The 16,713-nt window shown below is 38.2% G+C and overlaps 3 protein-coding genes across 7 annotated transcripts; all 3 read right to left on the bottom strand.

The window, feature by feature from the left end:
* Nucleotides 1-391: 391 nt before the first annotated feature.
* Nucleotides 392-2,796, bottom strand: LOC104798458 (myb family transcription factor PHL11-like). 2 transcript variants are annotated; one of them, XM_010520550.1, is made up of 6 exons: nucleotides 2,009-2,796; nucleotides 1,765-1,864; nucleotides 1,625-1,683; nucleotides 1,467-1,542; nucleotides 1,146-1,215; nucleotides 392-1,058 (listed from the first exon to the last, which is right to left on the bottom strand). In XM_010520550.1, the coding sequence occupies exons 1-6, from the start codon at nucleotides 2,154-2,156 to the stop codon at nucleotides 636-638; spliced, it is 876 nt and encodes a 291-aa protein (XP_010518852.1). In that variant the 5' UTR covers nucleotides 2,157-2,796; the 3' UTR covers nucleotides 392-635. The 2 variants fall into 2 exon arrangements, with proteins under 2 accessions (XP_010518852.1, XP_010518853.1); XM_010520551.1 differs by having other exon boundaries at nucleotides 1,625-1,691; nucleotides 1,788-1,864; nucleotides 2,009-2,794.
* A 1,069-nt stretch (nucleotides 2,797-3,865) lies between these two features.
* On the bottom strand, nucleotides 3,866-7,069 carry LOC104798457 (uncharacterized GTP-binding protein YjiA-like). Of its 2 annotated transcripts, none has more exons than XM_010520548.2 (10): nucleotides 6,776-7,069; nucleotides 6,413-6,478; nucleotides 6,162-6,342; nucleotides 5,489-5,685; nucleotides 5,238-5,288; nucleotides 5,052-5,143; nucleotides 4,821-4,897; nucleotides 4,489-4,580; nucleotides 4,222-4,326; nucleotides 3,866-4,107 (listed from the first exon to the last, which is right to left on the bottom strand). In XM_010520548.2, exons 1-10 carry the CDS (start codon nucleotides 7,001-7,003, stop codon nucleotides 3,967-3,969), a joined length of 1,230 nt encoding a protein of 409 aa, XP_010518850.1. In that variant the 5' UTR covers nucleotides 7,004-7,069; the 3' UTR covers nucleotides 3,866-3,966. The 2 variants fall into 2 exon arrangements, with proteins under 2 accessions (XP_010518850.1, XP_010518851.1); XM_010520549.2 differs by having other exon boundaries at nucleotides 6,781-6,910.
* A 625-nt stretch (nucleotides 7,070-7,694) lies between these two features.
* LOC104798456 (DNA (cytosine-5)-methyltransferase CMT2) lies at nucleotides 7,695-16,233 on the bottom strand. Of its 3 annotated transcripts, none has more exons than XM_010520544.2 (23): nucleotides 15,685-16,232; nucleotides 15,181-15,215; nucleotides 13,719-14,829; nucleotides 13,114-13,148; nucleotides 12,908-13,010; nucleotides 12,561-12,662; nucleotides 12,359-12,478; nucleotides 12,117-12,207; nucleotides 11,534-11,727; nucleotides 11,352-11,417; nucleotides 11,016-11,264; nucleotides 10,754-10,812; nucleotides 10,616-10,682; nucleotides 10,170-10,499; nucleotides 9,764-9,832; nucleotides 9,598-9,684; nucleotides 9,424-9,511; nucleotides 9,062-9,180; nucleotides 8,881-8,985; nucleotides 8,623-8,666; nucleotides 8,473-8,542; nucleotides 8,276-8,379; nucleotides 7,695-8,079 (listed from the first exon to the last, which is right to left on the bottom strand). In XM_010520544.2, the coding sequence occupies exons 1-23, from the start codon at nucleotides 16,138-16,140 to the stop codon at nucleotides 7,911-7,913; spliced, it is 3,873 nt and encodes a 1,290-aa protein (XP_010518846.1). In that variant the 5' UTR covers nucleotides 16,141-16,232; the 3' UTR covers nucleotides 7,695-7,910. The 3 variants fall into 3 exon arrangements, with proteins under 3 accessions (XP_010518846.1, XP_010518849.1, XP_010518848.1); XM_010520546.2 differs by having other exon boundaries at nucleotides 7,987-8,079; nucleotides 8,276-8,392; nucleotides 15,685-16,233; XM_010520547.2 differs by lacking the exons at nucleotides 15,181-15,215; nucleotides 15,685-16,232 and having other exon boundaries at nucleotides 13,719-14,132; nucleotides 14,573-14,744.
* Nucleotides 16,234-16,713: the final 480 nt, after the last annotated feature.

Raw genomic sequence — 16,713 nt, 5'->3', positions numbered from 1 at the left:
GAAATTGCGATGCATCCCGAATGGTGACGGTGAGTATTTTTTTTATTCGTTCGTGAGTCACGTATCCGAAATGTTCGATATTTGTTTATCGGTAAGACTAATATAGATTCGAGTTCAGATTCCGGTCGTCAAGTAACTATAGCCGACTAGCTTCACTTCACCGGCCGATGCCCGCACGTATCTAGCTAGGTACCCGATTACCATGATATCGATTCCAACCTCGACCTCAGATACTCGACTCGTATTTACCATTTGCTCTATTTTTTAACGGAAACAATCTTATCAAAAATTAAGTGAAAATGTAATCAAAAGCTGGGTGAGTTGCAGGAAAAGTATAATATAGTTCAAACCAATTGGAACTTGTTTGCTATTCAACATAACATAGTATTCGTAACGATAAATAGATCATTTTTTAAGTAATCAACAAGAAACCAGAACTACAACAACTCTTCTCTGTCTCTCAGAATCTTTTTCGTCCTAATTTTACTACGAATCCAACTTTGGAGTCAGATATACTTCAATACTAAATGCGATTTCAGTATCATCAGGTCGGACCAATCAGGTCGAGGATCGGATCAGAGAGGTTGGTAACAGGAAAAATGGGGAAAAAAAGAAAAGTAAAGAAAACGGTCACTTTACCTAATGTCTCTATCTGCAAACACACTTGGCTTCATCTTCATCTCCACTCCAAAGTTCCCTGAAGTGATGAGATCACACCCGGTTTTGGAGTTCAAGTCAAAATTCACCAACCCAGGATCTGTTTTATCATCACCATCCCCAGTTTCTCTCTTCTCTTTCTGTTTACTTACTCGAAAATCTTCTGATTCACTTTTGTTCGGGAAACCAGTTATAGAATCCATCTTTCCATTCTTTTCATCTCCATTGTTACCTTCTACAAGCCCCGAAAGCTTCGGATTGAAGTATGGTGATTGACCCTTTGTTGCATCCTCATCAGAGGGAATATTCGTGTAGGTTGGAAGGCTCTTCTGTGCTTTGTCTAGTAATGCTAGCAAGTATTTTCCTTGTGCCTCTATTCTCCTCTGCAATTTCTTCTGTACCTATAACGATGTGATAATGTAGTTCAGCAGTTGAACCGCAAAAGGATATTATTTATGTATCGATCAATTCATCTTTGTTAATATTACCTCGAGCTGTTCTTGCAACCTTTGCCGCACTTCAACCTGATGTCTCAATGACTCTCCAAATGGGATGTTCCTGTTTGGTTAGATGTTCGTTAGTGTAACTAAAATTATGTCCCTGCCAACTAACTATCATGATTTATTTTTTTTGTTAATAACGTGAGAATTCACGGCAACTATTCTTCATAAATTCATGGGATACATCCTTTAGTACGCACACCATTAAAAAATGTGTTTAGGATCATGTGGTAAATAAAGTTGGATCCTTTGGTGACTAACAAGACACCCGAGCTAGGAGCAAAAGAATTGTAGCATACAGAGGCATACCTTTGTAGACCGTCGATTCTTGATGAATTGGAGAATGCTCCTTGAGAATGACGGTCGAATTGCACATACGAACTTCCTGAGATATGTACGAATACGTTTTTGTGGCAATTGTTTCGAACGAAACGGGAAAATATTGGAAAGAGAGTTTCTTCACATACCGCCTTTCTCTGTGTCATGTTCTGCTCGGTTTTGTTTCTTTGCCTGCTGCTGACCAAGTCTATACTTCTACATAAAAACCAAAATCACACATTGTAAAGACGATATTCTGTAAATTATGGTTGCACATATGCATACATACACGTGTGTGGGCAATAAGAGCACCTGTAGATGGCTCTTGAGATGGTACAATGTTAAGCCCTTCAAGCCCATCAGCTTCAGAACCGACTTTGGTGTGGCTTCTGCAAACATAAATAGATGCAAATATTTCTTAATTCCACCAATTTTTTCACTGTCTTTGTATCGAAATTTGCATTAGATCATATTCTGATGATAACCCATTAACGTTATAGCACAGAATCAAACACAAAAGAAGAAGAACGTACTGTCGGCGCCGCCAAGCCTAGTTACGGCATCGACGAAGCGATCGTGGAGATCGGCGGTCCATCTCAGTCGCGGCTTTGGATCTCTCGTCATCACCACTCCCCCGTTCTCGTACCCTATGCCTCCTCCTCCCAAATTCATCCTCTCCATTTGCTCCGATCGGACTCTCTCTCTCTCTCTCTCTCTGAATCTCTTGGTGGTGAAATTGCGAAACTCTCAGGCTCAAATTTGAATTTCTCCGGGAGGCTGGAGATCGATATCCAGCAATGCCAGAAAAATTTACGAAACGCGATTCGGGAGGAACGAAACCCTAAAAAAGGGCGGTTAGAATGCAGACAAGAACCTCTGGCTGAAATCCGAATTTTCTCTGGGAGGGAAGAGATCGATACTCAACAATGGCAGTACAAACAACGAAACCCGATCAAAGACCAATTACAAACTTCAAAACATAATCACGACAAAACTGCGAAACAGGGACTGGAGAAGACTCTCAACTCGCATAAAATTCAAATTTCCTCGGGGAGGGAGGAGAGGTTCAACAATGGCGATCGAGATTAAGGCACGCGAATCAGACCAGATACAAGGAGTTCGCGAGGTCGAGGAGCGAGAAGAATCCGAGAGTGAAGATCGGAGACGGTGATATTTTCCGGGAAAGCCAGAGAGACGAATTGAGGGAAAGATAGACGATAGAAAGTCATCGATGGTGAAATGATGGTTGACGACAATATGGAAACAGAATCTCCACTTGACGTCGACCTTCACTCTTTTTCATATGCATTGCCCCTTACTTTTTTTTTTTTTTATTATAATACTCAAAATGAAATAATTTATTACATGAACCGTCTGCTCCTTATATTTATTTAATTGTATGTATTTGTATACTAGCAAGTTACAAATATTTCGCATAAATATATATATGTTGATTTTTTTATTAATATTGCGGGTTGTAACATGGGGTAGGGTGGAGGAACCTGACCCCGCATCTTGGATATTTATTTGCCTACCCATTGGATTGACATGTCCGAATAAAAAACATTTTTATATTATTAAATTTAATTTGAATAATGAACCTTCTCCCTTTGTTATTAAATTTAATTATGTGATTTTGTCTCACATTGGTAAATTCGGCAATCTGTCATCATTCCAGTCTTTATCCCATTATTACCAAAGTTTTCTTTTAATAGCTATTAATCTTGGTAAATAGAGAATTATTTTTATACATAACATGTATATATTTACATTTGATTATTAGCTTTTAATAGTTTAATTTAATAAATTTAATTAAACTTGCACTTAAAAAAGAAAAATTCCATGTGGAGGGAGAAGTGAAAATATATTAATTTTTATAAAAGAAAAAGTATCCCTCTTCTTGTTTTGGCAAAAAAAAATGTTATATTTTTGTAACGTTTTATTATGAACTCGTTGTTGTTAGTTAAAAGGACCGGCGCCGAATCTGAAGATGGGCCTTTGCATGAAAGCGACAGACACCGAGAGAAATCTTTCAGCAGCAATCAAGCGTACGTCAACGTTACATACACCTCTATTCTCAACCGCTCGATTTCGTAAAAGTCAACCCCAATAAAAATCCAACGGCAGCGATTTGGTTAGAAAACCAAGTCGCAGGACAAACATTGAGAGGCATGCCACAACCACGTAGATGCCAGCGTGGAATATTCTTCCGGCGGACATGGAGAACAGAATATTCGAAAAGCCACATGGTGGGTCCGACGACGGTGTGGGCATAAGCGTCATTTGCGAAACACCCGGCGGAAGGACACGTGGCGCAGCAGCCGATTAGGAAGAAAAATATTCCCGCTTTGGTGTTATATAATGTTAGGCCGTTTAGCCGGTTAAGACAATAAGTCAAAAACCGAATTAGGGAACCCGGTTTACTTCAATTCGACCGGTTAAGGTTGCTTCGGTTACAAGTTACAACACAGAGAACACGAGTTTAGCTCTGTTACTGGGTCAGACAACCTCTGAAGCCTTTCCTGAGTGATGTCTCATCTAAATTCCTACCTATGAATACGAGTTTGTTGATCCTCTTTTCGTCGAGGCTCCATTCTTTGGCAGGACAACCGTCCAATATGGAATGAACACCCTGCAATGTCCATCAATCGCCATTACCAAACTCAGCAGTTTAGAATAAGACTACTCGTTTATCATACTAAAAGAACATATATATATATATATATATATATATATGCATATCAACCTGGAAAACGTATCTGTTGTCGGAGTTACTAACGGAGAGCACGCCTTTCATTCTGTACAAATCATCGCCTTTTTCTTCTATCAGTCTTTCGAGCCAATCATCAACCTACAGGAAAATATCAAGGCACTGTAATAAGTTCTCTACGACGAACTTGATAAATCGATTTTGTTGCCACAAGATCTTTATATATATCAATCAGGAACTAGGGTTAGTGTAGAGCATGGAGAATATGCAAAAAGATGAGTAAACACAAGGGAAGTAGCTTACCTCATCAAGATCAAGGGTGCCTTCCGAGACGATGCTAACACTCGTGACGGCAGAGTCATGAACATGGTCATGTTGATGTCCTTTGTGTTTTCCTGTGTTATATCACTCCACAGTTTAATGAGAAATCGCAAATGGAAGAATGCTTAGAGAATCAACAACGTCATTCTGAAAGGAGTTCTAAGTTAACAAAATAACCAAACTGTTTTATAGAAAGAATAAAACCAGCATCAGTTAGCTTCCAAACTAACACACCAGACAAGTCATTCCTTTGTGCTTTACCTTCTTATACTAAAAAGAGAGAAATACGCAGACGAGAAACTGCTGATGCTTACCATGACCACATTCGTGGTGATGATGTTCATGATCCTCCTCCCAACTTGAGCCATCCCAATTGACTTCTGATTCAATTCTGGGAAATACAAGGTGTTCCATGAAGCCAGAACACGCTGAACCATTAGAATACAAGTTTAACGTACAGATAGAATTCGGATATGTTAAAAATGAGAGACATATGGTTCATAATAGGAAAGGCAAATAAAAAGGACATATACAGCAGAAGCTACCTGTCAAGATCATAACCTCCGACCCCTAAAACAAAGTCCACATCAACATCTCCAAATTTGGCTTGTTTGATTGGTGCCATACAGTTAATATGCTGTTGGATTTTACCATCAAAAAGAGTAAAAACAGGGAATTCATCTTCACTGAGGATAAAACAAAGAGAGCTCACAAGCTAAGAAATCACATACCCTAATTCTCGCAATTAAGTTCTCCATCTCAGGTCCGGTTACCAAATCAATCTGCCAAAGCATATGAGAAAATATCACAACCAATTATAGGTGTCAGGAATATTATACATGTTCTGGAAAATAAAAATATTAGCAGCTTTTCCTTTAAGAACAGCAGTCTATTTGGTAGTTCATCAAATTCGTGCTACATCAGACAAATCGATATGTTAACAAAAATATAATATCTTTGAAGTCAAATGCAGAAATCTTACCTTGTTCAAAATTATGCGGTCTGCATATGCAATTTGTTCAACTGCCTCGTTGACAACAAATCTTGGTTTCACTTCATTAAGATGCTGCATCGCATGTTTGGAGTCGACAAGAGTAACAACACCATCCAGTTTTACATGTCTTGAAACCAATTCATCACTACAGAATGTTTCAATAACAGGACCTGGTTTCGCGAGACCTGAAAAAGATCAGAGATGAAAAACGATTTTACTGACAGCCAACTAAGATCAGATGGTTGTTAGAACAATCAGCAAAAACCCTGTTTAATAGTCTTCAAGTAACTCTTCCACTATCAATTTCTGATGTTTCGGGTTCAGTCAAATGTAATCCCATTCATCCCAAATAAATTTCAACCATTTGAGCACATGTGACAATAACAGCACGCACAACATGAATACTAAGCTGTCACACGTTTTCCTTCAGAAGACTTTAGGGTCGAAAGAAAAGAAAAACCTGTTTTACAAGGAATGTCAACAACTAGAAATAGTTAGTTCCCACATTAAGAATACTAATTTTCGAAATGAAGCACTGCACTAACGCAATTTAATCTGGACTATTCCAGACATCACCCAAGAAAGTGAATATTCCAAAACCAAAGCCAACAGGGCAGGAGATACAAATTCATGGAATATGAGATTTATCAGAATCAGGTACCAGTTGTTTCTATGACAATATGATCGAATCTGTCTCTTTTCCTCTTAACCAATTCAAGAAGCATTTTGACTAAATCTCCGCGTACAGTACAGCATAAGCAACCATTATTCACCATGATGATATCCTCAGAAGCAGATGAGTGACTAGCAACCAGAGATCCGTCAATGTCAACCTCGCCAAACTGTAGCATCGACATATCTGCATATCATTATCTGAAGCAAAATATCCTGTATTCAAAATGACGCGGGTACCTCATTTTCTATGACTGCTATCCGCTTTCCATGACTCGATGTCAAGATATGGTTCAGGAGAGTTGTCTGAAATTTCCAAAAAAAGGTCAGAAATCTCAGCAAAAATAAATGGATACAGAGCCTCAAGACAAAGTACGCTTTATATCCATTCATCTTCTTTGATCACAACGAATCGTAATTTGACCAAAACCCAAATGACCAAACTTATTCAGTTAAGTGTGATCCTTGCTTTCATGAAACTAAGAAGAATCATCGGTGAAGGTAACTAAGGCGTCCAATCATTTCATACCGACAAAATCGAGGACAAACACTAATGCCCACGAAATCAATAGCTCTGTAAATACTAAAAATTCGATATCATACCTTACCGGAACCAAGAAATCCTGTGATAACGGTGGCAGGGACGCGACCATCCTGATCGAGCCCCGAGCTTGGTGCAGTCGCAAAGCATCTGGAATTCCGAAGAAAATGCTTGGCGCAACCCGATTCCCCGAAAATGAAGTTCCGGAGTAAACCAGAGACGCAAGGAGAGAGCGAACGCCGAGGGAAATCCCCCGTCGAAGTTCGCGAAATGAGAAACCGGACAGCCATTGACAGTGTGCTAAACCCCACAAAACCCTAATTCGAGGGGTTTCGAAAATGTCCTTACTTATATGGAGTCGTCGAGCGAGCAACGGAACCCGACCCGAGCGAGAAAACCCGGATTTCGCTCTCACGTCAATCAAATAAAAGGCTCCATTTTTTTTCTTTTATAGCATAGTAGATTTTAGAAGAAAAAACCTCAAAAAATTCTGAAATCCAAATATAATTTAAATTAAAATAACAGCTAAAAAACTTTTAACTTCAAAAAAACCCATTTTAAAATTTTAATCACCCATAAATCCAAATAAAATATAAAAAAATTATAAACATCTAAAAGCCATAATTTTTATTAAATTATTATATTTATTATCTAAGAGTTTCAATCATAATTTTTAAAATATTATAATAAATTACTATTATAAATCTATTTAAAACTGTTGATAATAGATTAATTAACAAATATTAGTTAATTTCATAAATTCTAATATTTCAATTGGATACATAGATAGTTAAAGTTTTATATGGATGTTTTTAGTTTACAATGTTGTTCGATAAATTTTTCAAGATTAGAGATTTATGGATAATTAAGGTTTGAATAGATTTTTTCCCTCGAGTTTGAAAGTATTTTTTTTTGGTGTTTTACAAAGATTCTATTACATATTCTTCTACAAAGAGGAAGTAAAGTAACGCTATAGAATCATAGGTGAATTGTCACGTCCTTCACATATAAAAGACATGAATGCCGATGATTTATATTTTATAAGAATACAACTTATCAGAAGAAATTATAATGTCGGGGCCAACAAGGCACAGTCTAAATAGAACCAACCAACAGAGGAGGTTGAAAAAAATGTGGTCTATGAATGAATCTTAGGTTCTTTTTTTTATTTGAAACTGATTTCTAAACCCTTTGTGCTTAAGAATGGGGAGTGGTTTCTAGCAGCTCGAGGTAACTCGAATGAGAAAACTTCGGCGGAAGTTTCACCAAAGGCTCGTCCCCTACCACACCCCGAAACGCCATCCCGAGAGTGTAACCTAAGGCACGAGAAACCGATACTGCCACCGCGTTCCCGATCTGGCAATATCTGCGATAATAGAAAAGAGAAGAAGAAAAAAGACGGTAACAGGATCCAAATCTGAGAGGTTTATGGCCCGAAAATGTGCAAGTTTTCATGTACACAACTACAGCTTTAGATGATCCATATTGAGTTTCTTCTTAGTGACATCTGAAGTCCGGAATTATGTAAATTCTCTGTAATTATGAGGTTTGAAGAGAGTTACCTCTCTTTGGTTGTCCCGCAGAACCTGTAGTAATCAGGGAAACCTTGAAGCCTCGCATATTCCCGTATGGTTAACATCCGATCTTGCTCCGGATGCAATGATGCCTGCACTCAAGAACTGGTATCATTATTCATTCGAAATCCATTCCGAAAACTTTGGAATCATGAAAGAATAAAAGGGTTGTAACGGAAGGAGACCTGGTTGCGGCAGCTTGGGAATGTCAGGACAGTTGGAACTGTCTCGTCCCACCATAGACGAGCAAATGGCCTGCGAAGATGGCAATTGGACCCGACTTATATACAAATTTTAACAACGGTTTCAGGCAAAGTAGACATGAGATTGGTTACCGTTTAGATTTCCCTTGCTCAAACGTAAAGACATAGTCCGGAATCTACAGGAGAGACAAATGTTGAAACTGTTAAAACATGCGGGGATTTTTGTTTCACAAAAATACTGAATAAATAGTTTCACAAAAGCTCGGATTTTTGTTTTGGTGAAAAAATCGATGCTTGTGATACGCAGATCAGGGAAATTCAGAGTTTTTCTCTCATTTTCTGTCATGTTCCATATGGTTCACTCCATAAAGTGGAACTAAGATCCCTTACCAATGGTTTTCCTGATGGCAGAACAACCGGCATCATCGATGGATCACGGCGGACTGTGCCATCCTGTCTGATGATTATACCCGGAAGATCCCTGAAGTTAGCTCCCTGTAAAGCACTATACGTGAGAATCTTTTGACTGGAGAATCAAAGTTGTATTATATTGTCAAAAAAGTTGTATTACCTTCCTCTTTGGAATCTGACAAACTCGAGTCCAGTCATCTTTATTCAGATTATACGGCCGGTGATCATGCAGCATCATTGTCCTTTTTGTACAGCCATCGGCTTCGGAACCTGTCATCTCTGAGAAAGCAAAATCCAAGAAGTGATTATATAGATATGCATGTAGTTGTGATTGCATATGCACGTGTAATCATTCAATCAAGCATCATGAAGGTTGCAGCTTAGACAAGAGAATTCCTAATTCTTAAACTAGATCACAACTGCCAATCCATTATATACCCAATCAAATGTTGCGATCTTGTTCAGAGAGTGATGTACAACAAAACCCAGAAATCACTGAATCTTAAACAGTAGCTTTACTACCATGTTTTGTTGATCTAATGTATCTCTGGAAATCCGTCTCCGGGAGACTTCCATAGGAAATTTTCTCGCACGATTCATCGTTTGACACCTGAAATAGTTGCAAAGTCAAAATATTGCTATTTGTTCATTGATTTTACCATATTACCGAATTGATCTCTTATATGTTATGCATACAGGAGGAAGATCAGATATTGCATCTTGTAGAACAAGGGCTTTTTCCAGTTCCCTGGGCTGGCCTTCATCATAAGCAACAACATTGCGCTGCAACATGAAGCTAGGATGTGTTAAGAGGTCAAAGAGAGAAGGTGTCAAGGAAACTCTAGTTAAAGGATAACATTACCTCAAACTCAGGAGGAGACCAATATCTAACAATAACATCATGGCTCGGGAGTGGAAATTGGGGTAGGATCTGAAATGAAATTAAAAAATTTTGCATACGCTGAAATGACAAAATCAAGACAGACAGACATAGCTAATAGGCACACAAGGAAGTTCAATACTTCATAATTCATAGAATAGTTGCAAGATTTTTCCCTTTCTTTCGATCTTTCAAGAATTCTAGGATATTAATATACATTCAAATTAAATGAAAGCAATTCACTCAAGTCACATTTAGTATGGTAAAATTACAAATTGTTGTATCTTGGTGATACAGCAGAGATCTCCCTGTTTCAATCTTTAACACAGAGCTACTGATATTGGATTTGCTGGGACTACAACAAGGAGCTAAAACATATAACACTCACCTCGTTTGGATGAGCCCCCCACAGAAAAACTCGCAACCGAAACTGAGCAAGACCATAGCAACCAGCCGCCATGATACCGAGTCTTGCTTGGTATCTCGTGTTCACAAGACGGCTCAAAGCATATCTTCCGAGAGAAGCCTTGTCAAGCCGCAGAATATCAACAACATTTTCCATCAATACGAACTTCGGTTTCAAGAACTCCACTATGTCCATAAAAACTATAATTTGCTGATTCTTTTCATCATTCAATGGAGAATCAACATTCCTGAAGCGATTGTAGCCACTAATGCCTTGGCAAGGAGGGCCCCCACAAATCACATCTACATCGCCCTGGATTACAATTTAACACGAAGTCTTGATGGTTTATGCAATATAATGTTTCTGGTGCAGGTATAAAACTTGAGGTGGTTGAGCATTTAAATCAGAGACGAGAAAAGAGAACTTACAGGACGTGGCAGGATCTTTGATTTGAGCCCATTCCTTACAAACTCCCGAATGGAATCCTGACAGGTGCTAAAATTACAAACGAGAGAATTAGATTCAGACGACAATACACAACTTTGAAATTAGAGTCAGTTGCGCACCTCAAATTCTCAGCTGGCTCCCAAGAATCTTCACTGCAGCTGTATCCTCTCCAGTGCACCTGATGAAATAGCTATGAGTAGAAATTCTCTTCACAAGACTACAAAATGCCGACAAAGAGCCAATAAACGTAGAACATACATCTTTGGAAGATCAAGAAGTTCAAAAAGGACATTATTCACACGCTAAGAAAGCAATAAAACCTTCAACAGCAAGTTTGCACAATAAGGCTAATTCCAGAAATAACAATGCCTCCTAAAGTACCTTAAATTTTAGACCAGCTTTTCCGGTTTTGCCGGGATCACCATAGCATATATCAACCAGTTTTTCAACTTCAAACTCGTCAGATTCTGAATCATAGTCACTAGAAGAACTAGATTCACTGGTTTCTACTTCCGAGACCATAGATCTTGATTTATGAGCTCTCTGTTCATTGTCGAATGCATAGAGCTTGCATAACTTATCCCATTCTTTCAGAAGTTGGAGGAAGTCTCCAGCAGCATCATTTCTAACCTGTAAATAACAAGCGGACAGCATGATCAGATTTTTGCATATTTCTGCAGGCAAAGGCTTAATAATTCGCACGAAAGATATTCTGACCTGTGTTTCTGGATGATTCAACTTCAGACTTTGGCAGGCAGACAATTCCAGATCAACAGCCCATTTCTGAAAAAAAATAAAGGAAAGGAACTAAGATATTTCGTAGACCTGACTGAATACAGCTCAAGTTGTAGCATGTTTAACCAAACGGGGACAAATAAATATAGCTTCAAAGAAATTACCGTGATGACACCAACACCAGAAATCTTGGCACCGAGACATAACCCAGTTGACATTCCGCCACATCCAGAGTAAAGATCTAGCAGGGTAAGCTCTCTGCTTTGATGTTCATTTACCAAAAGACCATCCGTGGATGTTTTAGGAGCTGCTTTGATGTGAGGCAATAACAGCATATTATCGTTCTCGGAAGAATTATCTGGGACCAACAAAAAACAAAGATTTCCAGAATGACCGTTATTGTACTTTTACAAAATGTTTGGAACTGAAATCTACATGTGATATCACAATCAAATCCACTATTCACTCCACTGTTCTGAAAGACAACATATGTCACCCTGTACTTCTACCTTCAAGTCATCTCATCAGTCAATGAGTAACACATATCACGTTGACATTCAACAAAGTACAACAATATTCCTAGGATCTTAAGATAAAGAGGTTCAGTACTGTAGCATCAGTTTTGCTTGAAAAATTAGACAGAACATAAGCTATATACTACACTACACAGAACATAGTATACCTTGATAGTTGGTTAATCGTCATAAGCCACTGTATCTAAGCTGATTAAGCAGTAGGAATACTTACTGTTTCTCAAGGTTCGAAATGTTGAATACTCCACACAGTACTCCATATCAAAATAGAAGTCAGATTGTATGGAACTGGGGTTCCGTCCTGCCTGAAAAATTATGAAACTAAAAGTCACAGATTTGATTTATAAGACATTAAATCCAAATTTATTTTTTCAAACATGGGGAAGCGAAAAGGATGCTTCACATTCATGAAAAGAGTTCTTTTCTTTTTCAACAAAAGGACCTTTATAAGCATACCCGTGGTGAAACTTGTGAAATGCTAACGTTTGAAATAATACAATCTATCGGATTGTCATTCATTACAGTGGAATAGAATAGACGCCTTTCGTCATGAGCAGCGGCCTGTTGTTTCATTACCTAAAACACATTTGAAAAATGAAGCAATTATTACTGCAGCCAAATAAATACACAGAGTAAGGAGTGAAACTCATGTACTCACTGTATCCTCTGCTCTGTAAAACCACTGAACTCGAAAGTAACCTTCTCCATCTGTTGTCTTGAAGAATTCTATTATCTTGCCCACATGTTTCTGTTCTTCACCCTGTGAATTTGCTTCCATGAGGAAGGCATTGATTTGGAAATGGACGTTAGATTATTATCTTCTACAACACACACGAAATATGTTAGGTAAATCCAAGGCTTCTGAAAGCCTAAAGTTGCTTAACAACAACTGAGAAAGCGAAAAAGGAGTTGTCAAAGGATACTGAAGAAAAGAATACACCGTTATATAATGTCAAACGAAAAGAAAAATAGCTCTTTCCAAATTCATTATGTACATGTGTTTACCCTTATGTATGCAAAGTCTCCGAGGCTAAAAGTCCTCCCATTGACATTTGCTTGAGAATAATGGCATTCCACACTTGCAACAATCTCATCTTCATCATCATCACTTCAAAAGAATAGCTCCAGAAAATGAATGTAAAAAATAATGAGACGTGATATAAGAACCGATATAAAACAAAAAGAAAATTGATATATTATCTAATACTCACTTTAACTGTTGACCTCTGCTCCTAGATTTGCTTTTCTGAAAAACTCAACAAAACTCATATTTCATAATCAGAGATGATGTAGGAGAAACAAAGTAATAGAAGGCCCACTAAGTCAACGTGAATTCAAATATTTTTATACTGAAATCATGTATGCAGTAAGTAACATTGGCATTGAAACAGAACGATGACAAAAGAGTCAAAAGATGGTTTTCTGAGGCGAAATAAACTGGATTTATCAGACAACTAAAATTGGATGCCAGTGGAAACATTTCTAATTGGCTATTATCTTAAATATGAAGCTCTATGTATCCACCATATGACAATGAGAGAACAAACAGGAAACAGTGACTTACAGTCCCTTTCAGTTTCCTAAGACCTCAACCTCATGGATTTGGAAAACCAAAGAAGATCATTTGTCATAGTGAAAACCAAATACCATCTAATAGGGTGGAGAATGCAGAAAACTATCAAGTTTTGCAATCTCTGTATGCACACTCTTTAAGAATTTGCAATCTCTAACTTCAGGTAACTTCATAAACGCTTAGATATGAGTCGTATCATACGACTAAACAAAACTAATCAAAGCTAAAAGTATTGGTGCCTACCTTGAGATCATATCTCCAACGCCATCTCTCTAGGGCCTCCTCGAAGGGTATTGGCTCTCCGATGAAGAACCAAGTACTATGTTCAAGCTTCCCTTCCTGCTCAAGGACAGCAACCCATGTCGCCTTTTTGGGATTTACCTGGGTTAGCTTTGGTGGCTGATTCAAATTCAGAAATATGTGGTCTCCATTTGCCTCAGTGCAATTGGTAGCAGCACTTGCAGCTTGTTTCGAAATATCTCCATCAGAAATATTCACATGGGAGTTTTCCGATGAGATCTTGACCTTCTTGGCTGGCTGCTCGTCGCAGTTAGAGGGTTCAACCACAGTAAATCTTGTACGCGACTCCTCTTGTAATTCCTTATCAGAAGAACAGTGGTCGAGTGTTTTATCAAGGAGTGAACACCCCTCCATCTCCTGTTCCACAGGCAAATTGAGATCACAGTTTAAAAATGTCTTCTTATATCCATTTTCATCGGTCTTGAAGGTGGCTAGACGAGTTTCTGCAGTATTTAACTCAGAAAATGTAGAATTTCCTACAGTTCCGGCATCTCCAATTAGCTTGGTGTAACTCAAATCCGAAACTGTCACGTTTTGCTTAGAAGAAACAAAGGCAACATCTTCATAATTCAGCATATCTTCATCAAAACCATTTTTCCTGCTAATTTTCTCCGTCTTCTCAGCTCCTCTTATCAGCTTAACGCGTAATTTTGAACCATGATTATTCATTATGTTCAAAGTTTCTGCACAGCCATTTTCAACATTTCCAGATAACCTCGGAGATCTTCGGCATGGCTTGTCACTAGAAATAGTTTTCATTTGGGTTTTAGATGTTCCTACATGTTCTTCCCTCTTACCATTCTCCATTTCAGACATAGTCTTCCGCTTTTCTTTAGATGTTGCCACATGTTCTTCCCTCTCACCATTCCCCATTACTTTGGTGAATCTCGGGGACCTCCTCAACGGTTTATTGACACTGTCATTATCATCTTTCCATTTGAGAAGTAAAGGCTTGGACGAATACCGCAGTCTTGATCCACCCTCAACATTTTTGCATTCAACTCCACTTTCCAAAATGCTGTCCTCCAAGCCAATGGCAAGTGCAGCTATATCTCTGAATCAATTTGCATAACGAAAATCACACGAGCTATTGTAACATGGAGCAGAAAAGGTAGAAACTTAGGAACTAAAAGTCCACATGATTGGATTCATGAAACTGATCCTCAAAGCGTCCATTTATCCAAAAACAACTGTCCATTAACATTCATGATTTCCCACGAAAAAATTAAATTAAAATCCATAACTTGATTGATCTTTAATAATATTGTGATGGGGGACAAATGGTTTTGGAAGATTATTAAAGATTAATTCTCCAAAAATACTGTAGAATGTGGTTTTCGCTAATGACCTTGCTTCTTTCACTAGTAATTTCCCCTATCAAAGGACCGGTTAAAGCTCTACTTACTTGAAAGTCATTCCTCGAGAATCCGAGCTGTCCCTCTTCATACAAAAAAAAAAATCAACAAGCAGAGAAGAAAATGTGAGAAAAGTGTCAAAAAAAACAAAGATTCTACGTTGTACGGCAAAGCGTGATGGAAAAGTACATTGCCTTTCAGACAGAAAGATTTAAAGCAAGATTCATGTCTTAATTAATGAATACAACTTTTTTTTTGTAATGAATACAACCTTAAGTATACCTGTTCTTAATAGAATTTCCGGTGACGACGATGCATTCGACGTTAAGAACGGCACATAATTAATGAAATTATATTTAGAGTAAATCAAGCATTACCCTCCAACATTTTTATTTATACTTTCATATTCAATTTGATTTATTTATACTTTCAGATTCTCCTCTCTTAACCAAAGATTACAAATTTCAACGATTAACGAAGCGATTTTTTACGAAGAAACGTTCAGAAATAAATTTAGTTTATTAACAAACTGAACGAAATGTACGAAGACTAACCTTGGCAGGAGCGGAATTATTAGCATTACCCTCTGTCATCTTCGATCCAACTCTTCCGACGACCGGAGGCGTACCTCCATTGTCGATTTTTCCCCTAATCGACGCGAGTCTCGGTGATCTCCGAACCGAGACACCGTCTGTCAGCATCAGCAGCCGCTTACCACCACCGGGATTCGCCGGAGAGACGCCAGCCTCCGCCGGAGATTTACAACTGAACCTTGGCGATCTCCTCAGACACCTCTCTCCGGAGAGTTCGAGAGAACTCGTCAATTTCATCCTCCGCCGCCGGTTTGGCTCGCGGACCTCGAGCGGCAACGGATGAACTTCTCCGCCGACGCATACGGAGGAATCCGGCAACCAGAGTTGAAGAGAGAGCCGTTCAGGTTCGGATGAGGGAACCGAACCGGATTCAGAGTTGGCTCCGGCCATGGGCTGGCATCCCGCGGGCGAAAGCATCGCCGGAGGGGTCGGATTTAGGAGGAGAGGGAGAGAATGAAACGGTGAAGAAGTCGAGCCGGGAAGGGAGAAGGGTTCAAAGTGCGAGGGAGAGGGCATTTTCGTCTTTTTTTACTTGAGGAGCGTCTCCAGAGTACCGTTGCTATGAGTTATTTTATTCATATCATGGAATACAAAAACAAAAAATATACTTAAAGGTAGATAATATTTTAACTTATCAAGATTAATACATTTTCTTGGTTTTTCTAGTAATGTATATATTTATTTCCATAAATGCTAATCCTGATATTCTATGTATTTAATTGGTTTTATAGGATAAAATCGAATAGCAATAAAAATAAGAAAAAACTCTATAAAAAACACTGAATTTTTTAATTTTGACAAAAAAAATACTAAACTTTATTTTTTATCAAATAAACATTAAATTTTTTAAATGAATCTAAAAAAAATATTGAATTTTTTAAGTGATGCGATTATTAAAAAAACACTAAACTTTTTTAGTGATCCAAAAAAATAACCTAAGTAAGATAATCTGACCTATTTGCATATCTTTGTGCTGCGTCAGTCATTTTG

Source organism: Tarenaya hassleriana, unplaced genomic scaffold, assembly GCF_000463585.1.
Source record: "Tarenaya hassleriana unplaced genomic scaffold, ASM46358v1 Cleome53, whole genome shotgun sequence".
Classification (NCBI taxonomy): domain Eukaryota; kingdom Viridiplantae; phylum Streptophyta; class Magnoliopsida; order Brassicales; family Cleomaceae; genus Tarenaya; species Tarenaya hassleriana.
The sequence above is the reverse complement of the archived record's forward strand: the minus strand, read 5'-3'. Positions and strand labels throughout refer to the sequence as shown.